Source organism: Oncorhynchus masou, chromosome 2 (genome assembly GCF_036934945.1).
Source record: "Oncorhynchus masou masou isolate Uvic2021 chromosome 2, UVic_Omas_1.1, whole genome shotgun sequence".
In the NCBI taxonomy this organism is placed as follows: Eukaryota; Metazoa; Chordata; class Actinopteri; order Salmoniformes; family Salmonidae; genus Oncorhynchus; species Oncorhynchus masou.
The window spans coordinates 46,136,057-46,160,142 of NC_088213.1; the positions used below are offsets into that span (position 1 = coordinate 46,136,057).

Sequence of the window (24,086 nt, forward strand, 5' to 3'; positions counted from 1 at the left end):
TATCTGTAGCTAAAAATAGAGTCCCAGCAGCACAATGAGATCATCAATTAGAGCTCTGCTGAGTTGCTCAAAATCCATCCCCCTCTTCTGTTGGCCCAGACTCTGGATATAGGTGTTTCACAAGATTCTTCTATTCAGCGTTTGCCTATTTCAACCTCTCTCCCTTGCTCTCCCTCCCTTGTCTTTCCTTTCTCCCATTTATTTTTCCATTCTCGCTCTCTCGCTCTCGCTCTCTCTCTCTCTCTCTCTCTCTCTCTCTCTCTCTCTCTCTCTCTCTCTCTCTCTCTCTCTCTCTCTTTCATTCTGTCACCTGTGGCAATGAGTCAGTTTCCTTCACTGTGTTGCATTCAAGTGAGACGAGAATTCCAGCTGGCACACACTGGTTGAATCAACTTTGTTTCCATGTCATTTCATGCAAATTACGTTGAACTGTCTGTGCCCAGTGGGAAGTGAACTAATAAACTGGAATGAGAAACATGCAGAAGTATTCAACTCTATACTGAAGCTCCAATCGCTATCTGTCAGCGAAAGTCTACCCCTTTAGCCCAGGGTATGGGATGATGTTTATCAGTTTTGAGAAACTCATGATGAGAATTAAGAACATGTAAATTTAAGAACAACGGGAAGGGAAAGAGAGTATTTCTGCTGTCTGTCTCTGTATCTCTAACAATTCCTCCTTTCCCATCCCCTTTCCAATCTCCTCCTCTCTTCTCCATCTTCCCTACTCACATTCTCCTATGTGCCTGGCCCTTTAAGGATTCTCCCTGGTCTTGAATCAGAATTAATTTCCTCCCTGAGTAGTTGGATATAGCTTCAAGCACAATTCTCAACCCATTCCTCCTCGCCTACCACCTTCTCTTCCTCCTCCTCCTCCTCTGATCCACCACCATAGACCACAGTGTCTTCATGGAAACAAGGGGTCATGCCCAGCATTCTGATGCGTTGGGAACATGGAGTGAAGGAGTGAAGGAGGGGGTGGCAATGAAGGCGTCAGTGGGGTGTTTTCCCCTGTACAAGCCTGTGCTCTACACTACGGCCTTGTGGGTTCGATGTGGCCTTTAGGCTTTAAATCACACTGCAGCTATACAAAAAAAGGGTTCAAAAAGGGTTCTGCAGTTGTCCCCGTAGGAGAACCCTTTTTGGTTCCTGGTAGAACTCTTTTGGGTTCCAGGTAGAACTATTTTGAGTGACATGTGGAATGGAACCCAAAAGGGGTTCTTCAAAGGGTTCTCTTATGGGGACAGCCGAAGAACATTTTTTTCTAAGACGGCTAACAATAACGTATCCGGGCAGAAAGTAAACGTTCTACTTTCCCCTCTCTCCCTCAGTGACATGAATAAGTACTTTTCATATTTTCAGAACCCAACACGTCACATGGGGCTAGTGAAAGGGTCCTTCTTCCGTTAGAGCCATGCAAATCAAGATGCTAGAGCTGATCCACTAGCTACCACACTCTGTCTCTCTCTCTCTCTCTCTCTCTCTCTCTCATATGTAGTTAGCATGGCCTCTCAAGCATTTCTCACAACATTTGCTTGCTCTCTCATCACTCTCTTGCTCCCTCTGCTCACTTCCTTTCTCCCACATGCTATCTTCCACCACTGCTCTCTCTCTCACTGACTTTCACTCATCCGATGGTGGGTGTAGGTGAGTGTGGGTGTAGGTGAGTGTGGGCATGTGTGTACGCACATTGGTATGCACGTGTGTGTTCCGGTCATGCTAAAAGGTCAGGATTCGTAACAGGCTGCAGATGGTTAAATCCAGATAGGAATTTATCAGAATCATGTCCGAATTGCTACACAGACACACACAATGAATTGTTTGAATTTGTAGAGTAATGTAAAGGTTGTTTTGCAGACATGAAATGTGGCCCTCAAATTGCAACCCCCCCCTCTCTCTCTCTCTCCCTCTCGCAGGTGGCCATCATCGCAGGGAACTTCGAACTGGCTGAACTGGTCAAGAACCACAAAGAGACAGATATAGGTGGGTAACCATGGTTACCCTCCTCTTTTCCACCTCCCCCTCCCACTTTTCTCTGTCTGAAATGGATATGTTATTGGATAATAGGTTGTTGATATTTTCTTGTTGTATACTGTATGTGTCTTGTTGCATACTGTATGTGTCTGCCCTTCTCCAAGTATGTTCTCCATCATGCATGTGTGAGTGTGTGTTTGTGCGTGCATGTGCATGTTTGTGTGTGGGTGGAAGAGAACCATGACAGGATTTGTCATTCAGCCCCCCCCCCCCCCTCATGGGATTACCCTATCACACTGGGGAATCCAGGATCCCTCAGGTGGCATATGAGAGCAGGGTTAGGGAGGGATAGAATGACTCTCTACTAAATCCCGCTGGGGAAAAAATGGTTTCCTTCTCCCAAAGGAATTTAAAAACAGATTTCTTCTTTCTTGTTTTTCTCTGTGGGTTTATCTGCCGTGCACCCCACACCCCCCACTGCCCGACAACGGCATCATCTTTTTTAATTAAACTATTTCACATGGAGGGAAAAAGGTTAAGCGGGAGGGATTACCATCCCCAGACAAATTAAATAAAAATGAAATAAATAAATAGAAAAAGAGTGAACAGATAAATAAATAAAATCATCTAAAGATGTAATCCACAATTGTTTCCCCCCCTGAGCAAGATTCCCCAGGCCTCACAGCTGCAGCGAGGGCGAGATGAAACGCAGCGCTGCAGGATTACCCCGCATCTCTCACATCTGCCGCCATCGTTCCCGCTCCCCCTTCTCGGGCCACCCATCCTGCTCCCCACATTCAGCATGAACCTTCTCACACCGGGACGCCGTTGCACCTCAACTCCGGTGGGGCCGTGAGAGCATACCATGCCCGAACTCCGCCATAGACCATTAGCCGTTGCTAATGGAATGAAAAGGCCTGGATAACTGTCCTCTGTTATACAGTCCTTGTTGCTTTTCCGTTCTCTCCCTCTCTTTCTATCTCTACCTTTCGGCTCACTGTCAGCCGTGCCTCACTGAGTCTGTAATGGGATATTTTCTTTGCTGGATTATCGGCCATGGGTTCTGCATGTTGCAAATCAGAGAAAGGTGGGTGCTCTGAAGCTCAACCACCACTCTCCTACCTCCTCTACCCTCTTCCCTGACATTTCTAGTCCCCGTCTCGCCCGCTCCGTGTGGGCGGTCAGCTTGCTATTTTGGGATATAGGTAGAATTGTCTGTCCTGCGTGAGCTGAGGCACTGCCCTGGCATGGGTACAGCATTGATTGTGTGTGTGTGCCTATACAGTATGTAGAATGTGCACTGAGGAGCATTAGCCCAAGAAGAGTAATGAGTGAGTAGAGCTATGTGTCATTAAGACTCACATACCTTCTCTCCCTCTCCCTACATCCTTCTCACTCCCTTGTTCCCAGACATGTCAGGGACTTTATAGTCGGTCTCTTTCTTTGTGTTGGAGTTGGATTAGAAAATAGGCATGAGTTTAATCCTGTACAAGAGAGCACAGAGCAGTTCAGCTAACCCTGACACTGCCTTGCCTATCTTGTAACCCAACTCAAGGTGCTCATGAATCAGTGTATTATTGAATTACTAACATGGTATGCCACAACACTCATTCAATTAAATAGTCTGTTATTCAATCTCTGTATTATACCCATAGGAGATACTAGAGATTCAGACCAAAACAATAGAAACGGGTTGGATAGATTATGGTGGATGGGTTATATTGCCATATAATGTATGTTTAGGTTCTTGGACTGGGTTAGCGAAGTGAATAATATAGTGACAGGATATTGTAGCGGTTTCAGCGCAAAGATCTTTGTAAGGCAGGGTTTACACATACAAGCACACACCACCAGTCCAAGTGAAGGGTTAAACCGGTTTATTAAGATCAGGTTTCGGCAGTGTTCCTTATATACAAAACAAACAGACTAAACACTTCGTCACCAGTGGCAGGTCCTCCAATCTTGGTCATTGGGGGGGGGGGGGTTCAATTCTTGTTGAAATCAAGAAAGTTCCTTTTTTCCATTAAACCTCCTTCTCCACCGTACGTTCTGGCTCCCCAATAACCTCCTACTCCTTCACCTCCTGGGGTCAAAGAAAAGACAAAGGAAGAAAAAAAAACAGGGCGTCATTAAGTAGAGGCCTTGATTGATTTCACCTGTCTGCAGTTTAGCTCTGATTACAACTGGAGACAGGTGTGGCTGTTCTGCTGCAGTCTAGAAGTTTTCCCCTAAGCTGTCCATGGTCCTGCCTCTGGGGATTACTTCACATTGCTGTCCATAGTCCTGGCAGCCAGAAAACAAAGAAAACTCGCAGGCACATAGTGTCCATCCACCACACAACCCTTGAAACCTCTACAATATGAATAATAAAGTGAATGAATTATAGATGGATAGAGCAGAAATGATGCTCCTCGAAGGACGAGGCGTCATTCTTTAGCTCAGCCTATAGAGAGAATTCCCAAATGTGTGTGTCTGTGCGTGTGTGTGTGTGTGTGTGTGTGACCTACATCCATAGTAATGGCACAGATAATGGTGGGAGTAATGAGAATAGCATTGGGATGTGTGTAATGTAGTCATAGAGGCTTAGGAATATCCACATGTTCTGTACAAGACATAAACTCACAGAACCTAAATCTGAGTGAAGCGTCAAAAACCATAAATGTGTGTCATGCATGTGATTGTGTGTTCATTTGCACGTGTGCATGTGAGTCTCGTAGTGTTCATCTCTTTGAGTCAGCCGACTCTTGCTCCTCGTGAAAGCAACACACTACGAACCAGCAACCAGGTTACCATGGCATCAGGGCTTGTGTGCTAATCATTAAAAGACTATGGCATTTGGCTGATGCTCCAAATGGTAAGAGAAATTTGGGCAGAGGTACAATTCCCAGTTTGAAGGAAAGCTATATGGAGTGGATAATTGGAGATAAAGGAGATAGGGGTGGTGGAGAGATGTTGTAGAAAAAGAAGTATTACCCCTTTCCAACTATACTATCAGGAATCAAGGAGACCCAGGTGCAGACACGTTGAATAAACAATGGTTTAATGGTCCAAGGGGCAGGCAAAGAGACAGATCCAGGCAGGCAGGGGTCAATAATCCAGAGATGTGGCAAGTGCACAGGTCAGCAGGCAGGCTCAGGGTCAGCGGCAGGCAGAGTGGTCAGGCAGGCGGGTACAGAGACGGGACAGGCCAGGGTCAAAAACCTGGAGGGCGAGAAAAAGAGAGGCTGGGGATAAAATGGAGCTGGCAGGACAAACACTGGCAAGCTTGACAAACAAAACGAACTGGCAACAGACACACATAGAACACAAGTATATAATACACAGGGGATAATGGGGAAGATGGGCGAAACCTGGAGGGGTTGGAGACAATCAGAAAGACAGGTGAAACAGATCAGGGTGTGACAATACTGTAGATGGAGATAGGGAGGAGAAATAAGTGCTGTAGCGATAGAGAGGGATGTAGTAGAAAGATAGGACTTTATTGTCCCTTTTCACAGAAATTCGTATTTTTACTGATACAGTTCTCCTGGGCCAGAAAACCGCAAGGTCGCTAGTTTGAATCCACAAGCTGACAAGGTGAAAAATCTGCCCATGTGCCCTTGAGCAAGGCTCTAGGGTCGCTGGATAATGAGCATCCTGGATGTGACTTCACTCTCCGAGGGTTTCTCAGGGAGAGTTGGCATATGCCAAAAACACATTTAGCACAAAAGTTATCCATATCCTCATATCTATCTCACACAGCAACATGGTCAGCCACAGAGCAGCACCCCAGGAGAAGTTTAGCAGAGATTGGTGGCAAATAAAGATGGTGAGGGGTATACGTAGATCGAGGGGGTAGTAAGTAGAGCTAGGAAGGGGGTTAAATTGAGATAGAAGTTAGTGTGCAATGTGTCCAATCGATCAGTGCTTTAGTAACTAGGCGCGAGTGAATGTGTCCAGACACACTGCTTTGGTAGATAGGCTAGTAAATCTGTTTCTTAAATCCAGTCAGTTTTTTCCCATTCTGCCGGTAAGCCTCTCTAAGAATGATTGACAGATGTGTGTGTTAGACCTCACGCTGCAAGAGTGTGATAATCCGCCATGGTGGCCAAATCAAACACACAGATACACAATGTGTGCTTCATACACACACATGCACACAGAGACACACACACACACACACACACACACACACTCAACACACTCCTTAGCACACAACTGGCCATCCCAGCAAACACTCAACTAAACACACAGAACCAAACACCCACTCAACCAATGCTCAGCGGCAACATGGCATACTCATGCAGGGCCATGACGTAATTTAATAATGCACTTATATCAGTTCAAAGGAGTCTTATGTCTCCTCCTTAGTGTACTATGGTAATGCATTCTTGTCTTAATGTCACTGACTAGCTAATCCAGTCTCCCTAATTAAAGAACAAACACAGCCTGCGTGGCTCTGAGTAGCTGGTGACACGGTTCACCGCTGCCTGTTCTACACAGCTTTTGTTGAGACAGCCAGAGAGTGCCCTATAGTAATGGGATTTAGAGGAGACTAAAAACAGGCAGCCGCAGGAAGATGATAGGAAGTGGGGAGCAAACTTCCTGCTGTTGAGCGGCAGGTTGAGAAGTGTATTGTGTGTCCTAGTTTGCTGCAGTGGAACACGTATGTTGTGGTGGGTGTGGTTTAGGGTTTAATGGCGGGAACCGGGTTACAGAGATTTACCGGGTTTTCCCGCCCAAACCCATTCCCTTTTCCCGGGATAAATAATTGCAAATTATAACAAATCATTTATATGATCAGCGTAACATGAAATGGAACTGTTAAATTGTTTGCAATGTCTAAATCTGTCTTAATACGGCCTTCTCTGCTTTGGACTTAAGTAAATGGCGCCAGAAGAAATGGAAGCAGTTTTACGGGCGCCCAATCAATGTGGGGGGTTTTCACTTTATTTGTAACTTATTTTGTACATAATGTTTCTGCAACCGTATCTTATGGCAGAAAAGAGCTTCTGGATATCAGAACAGTGATCACTCAACTCGGATTAGACAAAGATTTTTTCTTCAACAAGCAAGACACACAAGACATTCTCCAATTACCCGACAGGGCCAACATCCCCGTTATTTGCAAGAGGAAGCAATGCAGGTACAGAGGACAATGAGCCAGATGCCTGGTCAGGACCCAGGAAAAAAGGAGAGTGGGAAAGCTGCCGTTACCGTCAATACTACTCGCCAAATATCCTACCAGCGGGACCTGAAAAACTGTAATATCTTATGTTTCACGAACTCGTGGCTGAATGACGACATGGATATTCAGCTAGCGGGATATACGCTGCACCAGCAAGATAGAACAGCATATTTGTAAACAACAGCTGGTGCACAAAATCTAAGGAAGTCTCTGGATTTTGCTCGCCTGAAGTAGAGAATACTATGATAAATTGCAGGCCACGCTATTTGCCTCGAGTTTTCAGCTATACTTTTCGTAGCTGTTTATTTACCACCACAGGCAAATGCTGGCACTAAGAACTCACTCAGTCAGCTGTATAAGGAAATAAGCAAACAGGAAACCACTCACCCAGAGGCGGTGCTCCTAGTGGCCGGAGACTTTAATGCAGGGAAACTTAAATCAGTTCTACCAAATTTCTATCAACATGTTAAATGTGCAACCAGAGGGGAAAGAAATGTAGATCACCTGTACTCCACACACAGAGATGCATGCAAAGCTCTCCCTCGCCCTCCATTTGGTAAATCCAACCACAACTTTATCCTCCTGTTTCCTGCTTAAAAGCAAAAAAATAAAGCAGGAAGGACCAGTGACTCGGTCTATAAAAAAGTGGTCAGATGAAGCAGATGCTAAGCTACAGGACTGTTTTGCTATCACAGACTGGAACATGTTCCGGGATCCTTCCACTGGCATTGAGGAGTACACCACATCAGTCACTGACTTTATCAATAAGTGCATTGAGGACATCGTCCCCACAGTGACTGTACGCACATACCCTAACCAGAACCCATGGAATACAGGCAACATTCGCACTGAGCTAAAGGGTAGAGCTGCCGCTTTCAAGGTGCGGGACTCAAACCCGGAAGCTTACAATAAATCTTGCTATGCCCTGCGGCGAACCATCAAACAGGCAAAGCGTCAATAAAGGGCTAAGATTGAATCATACGACACCGGCTCCGACACTTGTCTTATGTGGCAGGGCTTGCAAACTATTACAGATTACAAAGGGAAGCACAGCCACGAGCTGCCCAGTGACAGAAACCTACCAGACGAGCTAAATCACTTCTATGCTTGCTTCGAGGCAAGCATCACTGAGGTATGCATGAGAGCATCAGCTGTTCCGGACGACTGTGTGATCACGCTCTCCGTAGCCGACATGAGTAAGACATTTAAACAGGTCAACATACACAAGGCTGCGGGGCCAGACAGATAACCAGGATGTGTGCTCCGGGCATGTGCTGACCAACTGGCATGTGTCTTCACTGACATTTTCAACATGTCCCTGATTGAGTCTGTAATGCCAACATGCCAACAAACCACCATAGTCCCTGTGCCCAAGAATACAAAGGCCAATTGCCTAAATGACTAAAGACTAGTAGCACTCACGTCTGTAGCCATTAATTGCTTTGAAAGGACCTATACACCAGGCGGTGTCAGAGGAAGGCCCTAAAAATTGTCAAAGACCCCAGCCACCCTAGTCATAGACTGTTCTCACTACTACCACATGGCAAGCGGTACCGGAGTGCCAAGTCTAGGACAAAAAGGCTTCTCATCGGGATATGTTGGGATATGTACAGTCGTGGCCAAAGGTTTTGAGAATGACACAAATATTAATTTTCACAAAGTCTGCTGCCTCAGTTTGTATGATGGGAATTTGCATATACTCCAGAATGTTATGAAGAGTGATCAGATGAATTGCAATTAATCGCAACGTCCCTCTTTGCCATGCAAATGAACTGAATCCCAAAAAAACATTTCCACCGCATTTCAGCCTTGCCACAAAAGGACCAGCTGATATCATGTCAGTGATTCTCTCGTTAACACAGGTGTGAGTGTTGACGAGGACAAGGCCGGAGATCACTCTGTCATGCTGATTGAGTTTGAATAACAGACATCAAAATGCTTAAAAATGAGGGTGGTGCTTGGAATCACTGTTCTTCCTCTGTCAACCATGGTTACCTGCAAGGAAACACATGCCGTCATCATTGCTTTGCACAAAAAGGGCTTCACAGGCAAGGATATTGCTGCCAGTAAGATTGCACCTACAGTGCCTTGCGAAAGTATTCGGCCCCCTTGAACTTTGCGACCTTTTGCCACATTTCAGGCTTCAAACATAAAGATATAAAACTGTATTTTTTGTGAAGAATCAACAACAAGTGGGACACAATCATGAAGTGGAACGACATTTATTGGATATTTCAAACTTTTTTAACAAATCAAAAACTGAAAAATTGGGCGTGCAAAATTATTCAGCCCCTTTACTTTCAGTGCAGCAAACTCTCTCCAGAAGTTCAGTGAGGATCTATGAATGATCCAATGCTGACCTAAATGGCTAATGATGATAAATACAATCCACCTGTGTGTAATCAAGTCTCTGTATAAATGCACCTGCACTGTGATAGTCTCAGAGGTCTGTTATAAAGCGCAGAGAGCATCATGAAGAACAAGGAACACACCAGGCAGGTCCGAGATACTGTTGTGAAGAAGTTTAAAGCCGGATTTGGATACAAAAAGATTTCCCAAGCTTTAAACATCCCAAGGAGCACTGTGCAAGCGATAATATTGAAATGGAAGGAGTATCAGACCACTGCAAATCTACCAAGACCTGGCCGTCCCTCTAAACTTTCAGCTCATACAAGGAGAAGGCTGATCAGAGATGCAGCCAAGAGGCCCATGATGAACTGCAGAGATCTACAGCTGAGGTGGGAGACTCTGTCCATAGGACAACAATCAGTCGTATATTGCACAAATCTGGCCTTTATGGAAGAGTGGCAAGAAGAAAGCCATTTCTTAAAGATATCCATAAAAAGTGTTGTTTAAAGTTTGCCACAAGCCACCTGGGAGACACACCAAACATGTGGAAGAAGGTGCTCTGGTCAGATGAAACCAAAATTGAACTTTTTGGCAACAATGCAAAACGTTATGTTTGGCGTAAAAGCAACACAGCTCATCATCCTGAACACCATCCCCACTGTCAAACATGGTGGTGGCAGCATCATGGTTTGGGCCTGCTTTTCTTCAGCAGGGACAGGGAAGATGGTTAAAATTGATGGGAAGATGGATGGAGCCAAATACAGGACCATTCTGGAAGAAAACCTAATGGAGTCTGCAAAAGACCTGAGACTGGGACGGAGATTTGTCTTCCAACAAGACAATGATCCAAATCATAAACAAAATCTACAATGGAATGGTTAAAAAATAAACATATCCAGGTGTTAGAATGGCCAAGTCAAAGTCCAGACCTGAATCCAATCGAGAATCTGTTGAAAGAAGTAAAACTGCTGTTCACAAATGCTCTCCATCCAACCTCACTGAGCTCGAGCTGTTTTGCAAGGAGGAATGGGAAAAAAATCAGTCTCACGATGTGCAAAACTGATAGAGACATACCCCAAGCGACTTACAGCTGTAATCGCAGCAAAAGGTGGCGCTACAAAATATTAACTTAAGGGGGCTGAATAATTTTGCACGCCCAATTTGTCAGTTTTTGATTTGTTAAAAAAGTTTGAAATATCCAATAAATGTAGTTCCACTTCATGATTGTGTCCCACTTGTTGTTGATTCTTCACAAAAAATACAGTTTTATATCTTTATGTTTGACGCCTGAAATGTGGCAAAAAGTCGCAAAGTTCAAGGGGGCTGAATACTTTCGCAAGGCACTGTAAATCAACCATTTATCGGATCATCAAAAACTTCAAGGAGAGCGGTTCAATTGTTGTGAAGAAGGCTTCAGGGCACCCAAGAAAGTTCTGCAAGCACCAGGACCGTCTCCTAAAGTTGATTCATCTGCAGGATTGGGGCACCACCAGTACAGAGCTTGCTCAGGAATGGCAGCAGGCAGGTTTGAGTGCATCAGCACGTACTGTGAGGCGAAGACTTTTGGAGGATGGCCTGGTGTTAAGAAGGGCAGCAAAGAACTCACTTCTCTCCAGGAAACACATCAGGAACAGACTGATATTCTGCAAAAGGTCCAGGGATTGGACTGCTGAGGACGAGGGTAAAGTCATTTTCTCTGATGAATCCCCTTTCCGATTGTTGGGGGCATCCGTAAAAAACCTTGTCCGGAGAAGACAAGTTGAGCGCTACCATCAGTCCTGTGTCATGCCAACAGTAAAGCATCCTGAGACCATTCAAGTGTGGGGTTGCTTCTCAGCCAAGGGAGTGGGCTCACTCACAATTGTGCCTAAGAACACAGCCATGAATAAAGAATGGTACCAACACATCCTCCGAGAGCAACGTCTCCCAACCGTCCAGCAACAGTTTGGTGATAGACAATGCCATTTCCAGCATGATGGAGCAACTTGCCACGAGGCAAAAGTGATAACTAAGTGGCTCGTGGAACAAAACATCGATATTTTGGGTCCATGGCCAGGAAACTCACCAGACCTTAATCCCATTGAGAACTTGTGGTCAATCCTCAAGAGGTGGGTGGACAAACAAAAAGCCACAAATTCTGACAAACTCCAAGCATTGATTATGCAAGAATGGGCTGCCATCAGTCAGGATGTGGCCCAGAAGTTAATTGACAGCATGCCAGGGCGGTTTGCAGAGGTCTTGAAAAAGAAGGTTCATCACTGCAAATATTGACTTTTTGCATCAACTTTGTGTAATTGTCAATCAAAGCCTTTGACACTTATGAAATGCTTGTAATTATACTTCACTATTCCATAGTAACATCTGACAAGAATATCTAAAGACACTGAAGCAGCAAACTTTGTGGAAATTAGTATTTGTGTCATTCTCAAAACTTTTGGCCACGACTGCACTGTATATAATCTGTCTTTTTACTGTTGTTTTATTTCTTTGCCTACCTATTGTTCACCTAATGCCTTTTTTGCGCAATTGGTTAGAGCCTGTAAGTAAGCATTTCACTGTAAGGTCTACCTGTTGTATACCGGTTGTATTCGGCACACGTGACAAATGAACTTTGATTAGCCTTCGGCATGAACAATAATCAATGTATCCTGTGCCGGCTCTGCGTGCTGTGTCTCCGGGGCGCTGGGAGTGTGCAGTGCGTCCTATGCCTGCGCTCCGCTCGTGCCGGGCAAATGTGGGAGTGGAGCCTAAGGGAGAGGTGCGCGTAGTAGGCACTAGATCTCACGTGCTTACCCATAGCCCAGTTCAACCTGTGCCTGCACTCTGGAGGGTCCGGGCTAGAGCAGTGATCCAGCCTGGGGGAGTGGTGCAAAGGCTGCGCACCAGAGCTCCAGTGCTCCCCCACAGCCCGGTCCTTCAGGTGCCTCCTCCTAACACCAGGCCTCCTGGAGGTCTCCCCAGCAGCCCCACGCACCAGGCTGTCTCTGTCTCCTCCCTACAAGTGGTCCCACCTGTCCGGCGCTGCCGGAGTCTGCCGCATGTCCAGCGCTGCCGGATTCTCCCGCCTGTCCGGCGCTGCCGGAGTCTCCCGCCTGTCCGGCGCTGCCGGAGTCTCCCTCCTCTCCAGCGCTGCCGGAGTCTCCCATCAGCCCAGAGGCGCCAGAGCCCCTCTGTACCGAGCTGCCAGAGCTTCCGCCCCTCTGTCCCGAGCTTCCGCCCCTCTGTCCCGAGCTGCCGCCCCTCTGTCCCGAGCTGCTGCTCCTCTGTCCCGAGCTGCTCCTCTGTCCAGTAGGGTCATTGAGAAGGGTTGCCATGGTTAGGAAGCCACGGAGGCGGACAATGAGGCGGACTAAGACTATGGTGAAGTGGGGTCCGCGTCCCGCGCCAGAGCCGCCACCGTGGACAGACGCCCACCCAGACCCTCCCCTATAGGTTAAGGTTTTGCGGCCGGAGTCCGCACCTTTGGGGAGGGTACTGTCACGTTCTGACCTTTATTTCCTTTGTTTGGTATTCATTATTTAGTATGGTCAGGGCGTGAGTTGGGGTAGGCAGTCTATGTTTGATTTTCTATGATTTGGGGATTTCTATGTTTCGGCCTAGTATGGTTCTCAATCAGAGCAGGTGTCATTAGTTGTCTCTGATTGAGAATCATACTTAGGTGGCCTGGGTTGCACTGTTTGTTTGTGGGTGATTGTCTATGTTAGTTGCTTGTGTCAGCACAGTCCTTATGATAGCTTCACAGTCTTTATTTGTTGTTTTTGTATTCAGTGTTCAGTTCTTTCTTTAATTAAACATTCATCATGAACACATACCATGCCGCATTTTGGTCCTCTGATCCTTCTCGCCTCTCCTCTTCAGATGAAGAGGAGGAAGATTGTGACACCTGTTCTCTTCATTGGTCAATCTGTTAAAAATGGAAAACTTCATCTACAAATGAAGTCGGAAATTTACATGCACCTTAGCCAAGTATATTTAAACTCAGTTCACAATTCCTGACATTTAATCCGAGTAAAAATTTCCCGTTTTAGGTCAGGTAATTTTAAGAACGTGAAATGTCAGAATAATAATCGAGATAATTATTTATTTCAGCTTTTATTTCTTTCATCACATTCCCAGTGGGTCAGGAGTTTACATACACTCAATTAGTATTTGGTAGCCTTGCCTTTAAATTGTTTAACTTGGGTCAAACATTTCGGGTAGCCTTCCACAAGCTTCCCACATGTTGGGTGAATTTTGGCCCATTCCACATGAAAGAGCTGGTGTAACTGAGTCAGGTTTATAGGCCTCCTTGTTCGCACACACTTTTTCAGTTCTGCCAACAAATTTTCTATGGGATTGAGGTCAGGGCTTTGTTCTTAAGCCATTTTCTCACAACTTTGGAAGTATGCTTGGGGTCATTGTCCATTTGGAAGACCCAGTTCAACGTCATGAACTGGGATTATGGTTAATTGTTATGGTTAAATGTCTTAACAAAAGACTCTCGTCTGAGTGCCACTTCATATAATGTTTACATACCCTACATTACTCATCTCATATGTATATACTGTACTCTATACCATCTACTGCATCTTGCCATCTTGATGTAATGTATCACAAGCCACTTTAAACAATGCCACTTGTATATGTTTACATACCCTACATTACTCATCTCATATGTATATACTGTACTCTATACCAGCCACTGCATCTTGCTTATGCCGTTCTATACTATCACTTATTAATATATTTTTTTAATGTACATATTCTTATTCATTCTTTTAAACTTGTGTGTTTAAGGCAATTGTTGTGAAATTGTTAGGTTATATTACTCGTTGGATATTACTGCATTGTCGGAACTAGAAGGACAAGCATTTCGCTACACTCGTGTTAACATCTGCTAACCATGTGTATGCGACAAATACAGTTTGATTTGAGCGCAGAATAACTGATGAATTTACGAACGCTCAACACAAGTTTAATATGGCCGGTGTCAGTAATCATTGGCAAAAAGGCATAATTAAATTGTCAGCAGCACAGTCACTGTCACCAATGCTCTAGATAACATGAAAACAGCCTAACCTGCTCTGCTAGGGTGAGTAAAATGGTCAGAATGAGGTGTTTTCTCATTTGTGTCTGGAAGTAGCTTGCAAGCTAGCCAACGTTAGCCAGTTAGCTTGGGTGCTTGACTGCCGTTGTAAGGTCAGAACGCTCGGGTCAACCCTACTCCTCCGCCACAACATCCAGTGTGCGCTCTGAAGGCTCCGAGAGCGAAACACTCTGAATTTACAAACAGACAATCTCACAACGGTTTGAATTTACGAACGCCCTGAGCGCACTCTTGCACTCCAGATTTGAATTTACAAACACACCCTAGATCTACAACTTTCGAACATAAAGATCAGTGACCTCATATTTTTCCGTGTTCCCGGTTGTCTTGAAAGTGCTATAAAACTCATGGTAGGCTACCCTTCTTCAGCTCATATCTGTGTGAAGCCAGATACAGTGCTCTTGTCGGCATTAAAACCTAAAATTGATCCATGTTGGATGTGACAGCAGAGGCGCACTGTCGACCACAACCCCTGACTTTGAAAAGCTCCAACGCCACATGTATCAAGCACACCCATCTCATCCATGTCGGTGAGCCATTATGTCAGACTAATTTGCAATTGACTGCCATAGCCCCAAATATTTAAAAAAGTAAACATTGGCTGTTAATTTTTTTTTCACATGGTTGGGGTCGAGAGGGTGAATAAGTTGAGCAATTAACAGTATATTAATTGATAAACAGTCAATTAACAGATACGTTGTGTTTATGGTTGTTCCATGTGATTTTAATCACTTTCTGGCTGCACCCCTTTTTATTTCAACAAAATCTTCCATACATGTTTTACCCATGGTAGAAGTGGTCGGAAAGGGACATTTTGGACTTGAATGCCAAAATATTCAGGAGATAGGGGTGGTCAAAGTTGACCCATTTTGCATACTCCACCTTACCATCACGTCACCCAAAAAGCTCTCACGGTCTCACGCAAGAATTAAACAAACGTCAAATTTCAAAGTTGTTCCAAATGTCAAATTTTGAAGTGTTTGGTTACTTCTCTGTATCATTCCTACCTTAATAGCTGGAAGTGGCTAGAAGTCTATAGGTGTCTGCTAGCATGTTTGTGCAACTTCCTCCAATTTCCTTCATACTGGACACAGAGACATACAAATCGTATCATGGAGCTTTTCTGACTCTGGGAATGTAGATAATGGGCATCATTGCCAATATCCGGATGTATCCCTTTAAAACAAAAATATCACAAACAATTTTCTATTGCTGGATAGACAACTTTGATATTTTTGTTTTAAAGCGATTCTTCAGGATTTTGTCAATGTGTGCTGCGCTCGGGCGTCAGATTTCCCCGGCGCTACTTTATCTACTTCCCCAGAGTCAGGTAAACTCATGAATACCATGTTGATGGCTCTGTGTCCAGTATGCACAAGCCTGCTATACTGCTATACTCATAGACTTCCAGTAAGCATCTGTCACGGGTTCCAAAGGTTGCATGTTCGAATCCAGTTATAGAACGTTTTAAAGGGATACTTCAGACATTCCCATTCAAGTTGACATTCGAAAGTGGGTGGACCGTCGGCCATCTTTATGGTAGTAATTGGAAGTTAAAGTTTCAATTTAATTTAAATGTTAATGGTGTGCCCACTAAATTGCAGGGGTCTGAAGGTATAGGTCCATTCTATGAATTATATTCTATGATTGAAATGACACCCACCATGTATTCAAGAGGATACTGTGTCTCAGCCATGACTGGCACAGCACAAACACTTCAGATTATATAAAATAGATTCTAAGCTACAACAAGCTTTAAAAATTACATAGTTGTTTAACTAAAATAATAGAATAGTTGGTAAGCTTTCAAATTATATCAAGCTCAACCGCTTATCTTTTTTTCAGCTCAAAAATGTGTCAACTTTCTGGCCACTTCCACCATGGGCAAATACGTATGAAAAGTTTGTTTCAAATCAAAAGGAAAGTGTGCCACGCAGCAGTCAGAAAATGATTGAAATCACATGTTAATGAATTAACAACATTTGTCAATGAAGCATGTCAAGTTCGCCTTAAAATTCCACTGAGAGAGAGAGAGAGAGAGCGGTGCGGCAGTGAGTGTGCTTTCGCGCCTCTGCCAGGCGGGTTCCTGTGCGCTGCGCTCGGGCGTCAGATTTCCCCGGCGCTAAACTCCATCAGTCGCTGTCCACGGTACCTGCTGCTACATTCTTCTGTGACCACCGTGGGATTCTGAGATTTTATTTCTTAATTTTTTTCCTTGGCTGTTTTAAAAAGTGCACTGATTATGCAGGTATTCTGAATATTGGAGTAGTGTAAGAAGGGGTGAAAATGAAGTCTTTTCTCAATGCCTTAAAAAAGGAAGGTAGGTCTATCACCTTTACGAGTCTGGGTGCAAGTTTTATTTGCTTTGGTCTCATAATTAGATGGGATTCTCTTCCTTTGCGCGTTCACTTTCAACTTTCTCAGGCGATATTTGTTTATCCCTGCGTGGCACACTTTCAATAATTTCATCTGCTCCAATAAGCTATTCTACATGGTCTACATTTTTGAATGTTACGAATATAGCTTAGTATTTGCGTTGTCGTCCTGATTTTAAACTAGCAGCACCTATACACATTTTTTTTTTTTTAAATTTTACGTGTCGTTCTTTTTAGGCTAGAGGTTATTTAACATGTAGGATAGATTATATGTTATGTCATAGATTTAACGTTGGCACGCATTTGAGTGGTTTCCAAATAAATGTGTTATGATTCGGTCTTCTACAAAAGGTATTTATAGTCTCCTTCACCAATCAACTACTGTATGTAGATTATAGCCAGCGAGAAGACACATAGTGTATCTATCGTTCTCCTGGTCCACGGGGGAGAAAACACACCCACCAAAATGAGTGGATGATACACGTCACCAAAACGGCTCTGCCGGGTGCATTATGGATCCATCTGCCTGTGTGTGAAAACAGTTGGTTCCTTAACCCTTTACTTCCACCTGACATGCTATTTCTCAATGAGATATGCTCAAACTGGATCTATGAGAGCTGCATTTGTTTTGTTTTCTTTCAAAGCTTGGTATCATTTCATTGGTTTCACTACATTATGTCAAATCCCTTGGTTGCAAGACACTGACCAGAGCTGGTCACTCATCGCCCTTTGACCTTTGTTCTCTTAGTATTATGGAGCAGCAGCAAATTATATAGATCACACTGATTGCTTTCCTCTCTTATATAAGACATCTCTGGATGTTTTGTCATCCTCTTTTCATTGGTTCTCTATTCCTACAGAGGGAATGTCTGTGTGCTTATTACATTCCACAATTGAGAGCACAATTAAGAGCTGAGTGTGTGCACGTGCGTGTGTGTGTGTGTGTGTGTGTGTGTGTGTGTGTGTGTGTGTGTGTGTGTGTGTGTGTGTGTGTGTGTGTGTGTGTGTGTGTGTGTGTGTGTGTGTGTGTGTGTGTGTGTGTGTGTGTGTGTGTGTGTGTGTGTGTGTGTGTGTGCGTGTGCGTGTGTGTAAGTGTGTGTGTGTGTGTGTGCGTGCATACTTGCATGTATGTCTGACTGTCAGTTCTGGGTCAAACTATGGCAAATACTTGCAAGTACTTAATTTAGTTTGTCCAGTACAATAGAACCAATCAAAGGATGGGGGAAGTTTGAACTCCATGCTGCCTGGCAAGTAGGAGCATTGGGCCAGTAACCGAAAGGTTGCTGGATTGAATCCCCGAGCTGACAAGGTAAAAAAATCTGTTGTTCTGCCCCTAAGCAAGGCAGTTAACCCGCTATTCCCTGTGTGCTGATGACACATTTCAGTTGAATGCATTCAGTTTTACACCTGACTAGCTATCCCCCTTTCCTTTCCTTTCCTTTCCTTTCCTTTCCTTACATCCAGTGCACCTCAGTTGTGCTAGGCATTGGCCTTTTAGTTGTTCCAAAGGTCACAATCAAAACGTTTGGTGAGGATACTTTCAGCCACCATGGTTCTGGCCTTTGGAACAGCCTGCCGAAGTATCTGAGGGCCTCAGAAACTGTATCATTTTTTTAAAAGATCTTAAGACACATTCGTAGCCTTGCTTAAGGTGCCTTTAGTCATAATATCAGTTTTTTTTATCCTATTTATTTGTATTTATTTTAATGCATTAGTCTCTCATATCCACTGTTATTTTTTTATTTATTTTTACTATTTGAATATCTCTTTTAGAAAATGTATTGTTTTATTTGTGTCACGCCTGCTCCCTGGTGCTCAAAGGCACTAGGCTTCCCAGCATTATGCACTCCTTCCACCATCATTAAGCACACCTGCCTTCCACCATCACGTGCATCAGTGTATTATTGGATTCACATGGACTCAATCACCTGTTTATTACCTCCCCTATATTTGTCAGTTCCCCATCTCTGTTCCCCGCTGCTGTGTTAATTGTCGTTTGTCGTTGTATACCCGTGTGCTGACGCTGCTCCTGTCTTGTTCCCTTTCTGTTCCGTCATAAATGTTGACTCCCTGTACCTGCTTCTCATCTCCGGTGCCAGTCCTTACAGAATGCAGAAGCCATCATAAGAAGCAGAAGCCATCACCATCTTCAGCCGGTTCGCCAGGCTCCCACGCCCCTGCCGGTTCGCCAGGCTCCCACACCCCTGCCGGTTTGCCAGGCTCCCACGCCCCTGCTGGTTAGCCAGGCTCCCAAGCCTCAGTCGGTTTGCCAGGCTCCCATGCCCCTGCCGGTTCGCCAGGCTCCAATGCCTCTGCTGGTTAGCTAGGCTCCCACTCCTCAGCCGGTTTGCCAGGCTCCCACGCCCCTGCCGGTTCGCCAGACTCCAACGCCCCTGCTGGTCAGCTAGGCTCCCACGCCTCAGCCGGTTTGCCAGGCTCCCGCGCCCCTGCCGGTTCGCCAGGCTCCCACACCTCAGCCGGTTCGCCAGGCTCCCACGCCCCTGCCGGTTCACCAGGCTCACACGCCCTTGCCGGTTAGCCAGGCTCCCACGCCTCAGCCGGTTTGCCAGGCTGCCATGCCCTTGCTGGTTCGCCAGGCTCCCACCTTCCCTGCTGGTTTGCCAGGCTCCCACACCTCAGCCGGTTTGCCAGGCTCCCGCGCCCCTGCCGGTTCGCCAGGCTCCCACACCTCAGCCGGTTCGCCAGGCTCCCACGCCCCTGCCGGTTCACCAGGCTCACACGCCCTTGCCGGTTAGCCAGGCTCCCACGCCTCAGCCGGTTTGCCAGGCTGCCATGCCCTTGCTGGTTCGCCAGGCTCCCACCTTCCCTGCTGGTTTGCCAGGCTCCCACACCTCAGCCGGTTTGCCAGGCTCCCACGCCCCTGCCGGTTTGCCAGGCTCCCACGCCTTAGCCGGTTCACCAGGCTCCCACGCCCCTGCCGGGTCGTCGGGACTCTACGCCCAGCGTTTTTCCATTATCCGTGCCTCGGTCATCCCGTCAGGCTCGCCCAGGTGGGATGCCGGGTGGCGCCCCTAGGGGGGTTCTGTCACGCCTGCTCCCGCTCTCACACATTACGCACTCCTTCCACCATCAGTACACACACCTGCCTTTCCCCGTCACGCGCATCAGCGTATTATTGGACCTCACCTGGACTCAATCATCTGTTTATTACCTCCCCTATATCTTTGTCAGTTCCCCATCTCTGTTCCTCCGCCGCTGCATTACTTGTCATTTGTCATTGTATACCTGTGTGCTGATGCTGTTCCTGTCTTGTTCCCTGTCTGTTCCGCATTAAATGTTGACTCCCCGTAACTGCTTCTCATCTCCGGTGTCTGTCCTTACAATTTGTCTTGATTTAGGTGTATTCATAGCCTTTGTGTGTAACGTAGTCATGTCAGTGACGCCAAGCATGTTCAGCATCCTCCCACGCATGAGGATACTGTCTTCATTCCCCACACAAAAGCTGTGCACTCTTACTGTAAGTGTTTGGAATGTGGTTTGTTAATGTTGTGGGTGTGGTTAGATAGCAATGTGGTCCAGGTTGTGGTCAAAGATTGTGGTTGTGGTCACTCTTGTGGTGAAGTGTTACTTCAAGTGTGGTTGTGGTCAGGGTATGTGTTAGTGATTAAACAGGATGTGGTTTGTAACGCAGTGTGAGCCTGGTTGAGGTTGAGTTAGAATTGATCAGGTTGATGGTTATTGTTAGGTAGCGTGAAGGTGTATTAAGATGGCTCCAGTCTCTGCTAAAGCCAAACGCCTGGCTGGCACATTCTCTCTCTGTCTGTCTCTGTCTCTGTCTCTCGCTCTCTCTCTCTCTCTCTCTCTCTCTCTCTCTCTTTCTCTCTCTCTCAAACACACACACTTCCTCAGGTGTGCGTATCAAATCCCGCAGTTTGTGTGAAATGCATGTGGTTCTAGTCCAGTGCACTCAATCAAAGGCTGCTTCATATCCCCTATATAAACACACACACACACACAAACACACACATGCCTCTAATGGGCAGAAGAGCTGCCAGCACCTTAGCATGTTAGCTCATTAGCCATTAGTGTCTCTCCATCTCTACGCCCTGGTGAAGGAGAGAGAAAGTGATGTGATGGTAAAACGGTCTAGGACTTTGTCTAACCTGCTAACCTGTGGCTAGCTGTAGCTACTAGCATTTAAGACACTTAGCCACCGTGTAAGACACTTAGCCACCGTGATCAAAATCCTAGCATCCAATCTACTACTGTAATTCTAAGTTTTACAACAAATGCTAATGCTAGCTCTATTGTTGATCACCTTCTCACATTGAAATCGTTGTTGGGTCTTTTGTGCAACTGCAGCAGGCTCCTTCCTCCACTGCTTTAATTGTGAATGGAGACGAGAGTGCCGCAGTTGCACGCTTGTCAGTGGGATATAATGCTGAAACTCCACTGGGAAATAAGCATGGCCCTCCATTATGGTTCAATCACACCATTGCTGGTGGGGCAGAGGAGCTCAGCTGTACTCAGTGCAATAATAATAATCGTCATACTGAGATCATAATGACTTGGATGTTTCATGAGAGGGCCAGACAGGACTATTGAATAATGCAGAGCAGACATTTTAATTTTACCTTTATTTTACTAGGCAAGTCAGTTAATAACAAATTCTTATTTTCAATGACGGCCTAGGAACAGTGGGTTAACTGCCTGTTCAGGGGCGGAACGACAGAATTGTACCTTGTCAGCTTGGGGATTCGAACTTGCAACCTTTCGGTTACTAGTCCAACGCTCTAACCACTAGGCTACCCTGCCGCCCCCAGGCAAGTGTGTGTGTGTGTGCGTGTGTGCGTGTGTGTGTGCGTGTGCATGTGTTTCAACTGTTTTACAATAAGGGATAGATTGATGCCTTTGGGAAAAAAATAGGTCTTGACTGATTCCCAACAAGAAAATCAATCAGACACATCGCCGTACAAGTAGTGATTGATATTCTGTGTTCGTGTGTCTGCGTGTGTGTTAGTAAGCAAGTAAGTGCGTAAGTGCGAACATGCTTGCGTGTGTGAGTAAAATCGCAGGGCAATAAATTAATTATTCAAGGTTATCTCTTGGAGTGCTCTCCATTTCATTCTCTACCTACCTATCAGGTAGGCTAGTCCCATATCAGTAGATGTGAAGGAAAGGTAGGAGCGCCTCTCTGTTCCTCACGTGTCTCTCCACCACAAAGTCTAGCTCTCTAAGACATGATCATGAACAGAGAGTGAAATGGCTCATAAGACACAGACAACTACTTGCAAGGGTCAGGTAGAAATGGTTTATTAGATAATCAATGAGTGTCCCGATCTCTTTCTTTCTCTCTCTCATACCCAGTGCCTTTCCACGAGGTCCCGGAATACTCCAAGCGGCGTCGTGCACTTCCCCCTACCAGCAGCAGCGGCAGCTCCCTGGCGACCCCCCGGGTCCTACTGCGCTCCAACAGTGACAACAACCTCACGGTGAGCCAAGGGCCCCCCCAGGACTGGTCCCAGCCCCAGGGACCCCCCCAGCACCACAGACCCCAACACGGAGGGGTCGGACCCCCCACCTCCACCTCCCACCATATCCTCTCTCCACAGCTGCTCCAGCAGATGCAGGGGAACCCCAATGGCACTGTTAGCACCATGGGCCAGGGGTCCCGCAGTACCAGCGTGGGGGTGGTCCCCCGGAGTCAGTCCCCGTCCCTCAACCGGCTGGGAGAGGAGGCCCGCAGGCCGCACTCGCAGACACATGTACAGACACAGCAGACGCAGCACAGACAGCCCAGGTCAGTAGGAGGAGAAGCAGCAGAAACACACACACACACACACACACACACACACACACACACACACACACACACACACACACGCGTATGTACATGTGTGTGGCTGTATGTTTGTGTGTGTGTTTGCACTGCGGATTAGACGCTGAAGGCTTTATATTGCTGGTGACTTAACCTTGGATCTGCACAGTCCTCCTTAACAGATTAATACAGACAAATGGCACTGTCTTTCGGCCACTGTCCATCACATTCCTTCTGTCTGGGAACAAGGGAGAGAGAGAGAGAGAGAGGAGGGAAAGAAGGAGAGAACAGTTAAGAGCTTGACAAAGAGAAACAATGGGCGAGAGGGGGGAATATTTATTTAATTATTTTATTTAACTAGGCAAGTCAGTTAAGCACAAATTCTTATTTACAATGACAGCCTACCGCGGCCAAACCCGGACGACATTGGGCAAATTGTGCGCCAGCATATCGGGCTCCCAATCACTGCCGGTTGTGATACAGCCTGGAGTGACGCCTCTTGCACCGAGATGCAGTGCCTTAGACCACTGCGCAACTCGGGGAGCCCAAGATCGGGAGGAGAGAAGACATGCTGAGTGATGGAAAACAAGGGAAAGCGAAAAGGGAATGAGGGGATAAGTATGTCTTTTGCCCTGACATGATGACAGCCATGTCATTTTCCTATTTCGGATGTTTAACACTGCAACCCAGGATGGATTGGACATTGGAGTTTCACTTTATCTCCATCCTCCACTCCAAATCCTTCCCAATCCCATGTCCATCTTGCCTCTGGTCCTCTCCACTTCTTCATCTCCTTCAATCCCTTCTCCTTCCATCCATCAGCCTTTCCCTCTTTATTAATTCCCTCTTACCACTCATTCCACCATACTCTCCTCTCCGCTCTCAGTCCATCCTCTACCTCCATTTCCCCATAAAGGCGTCAACATGTTTCAGTTCAGCTGACGCCTAGCCGAACTGAACGACTGTGCTCAAGTACTCTCTTAAAACTTGTTATGGATAGGAGTCCCTCAAAAGGAACACCCCCCCAGCTGAAAAGTTGGCGCGGGAAATTCAAGAAATATTTAACTTTCACACATTAACAAGTCCAATACAGCAAATGAAAGTTAAACATCTTGTTAATCTACCCATCGTGTCCGATTTTTAAAATGTTTTACAACGAAAACACAACATATATTTATGTTAGATCACCACCAAATCCAAAAACACACACAGCCATTTTTCACAGCCAAAGATAGTCACAAAAGCAGAAATATAGATAAAATGAATCACTAACCTTTGATGATCTCCATCAGATGGCACTCATAGGACATCATGTTATACATGTATTGTGTGTTTTGTTCGATAATGTGCATATATATA

The 24,086-nt window shown here is 45.8% G+C and overlaps 1 protein-coding gene across 1 annotated transcript in view; it reads left to right on the top strand.

Annotated features, from left to right (window-relative positions):
• Positions 1–24,086, top strand: part of LOC135506019 (SH3 and multiple ankyrin repeat domains protein 2-like) — a 162,682-nt gene that overhangs the window by 35,147 nt on the left and 103,449 nt on the right. The window contains exons 9-10 of the mRNA XM_064925357.1: positions 1,914–1,980; positions 22,277–22,709. Of these exons, the coding sequence (XP_064781429.1) occupies positions 1,914–1,980; positions 22,277–22,709 (500 nt within the window). The remainder of the gene's footprint in view (positions 1–1,913; positions 1,981–22,276; positions 22,710–24,086) is intronic.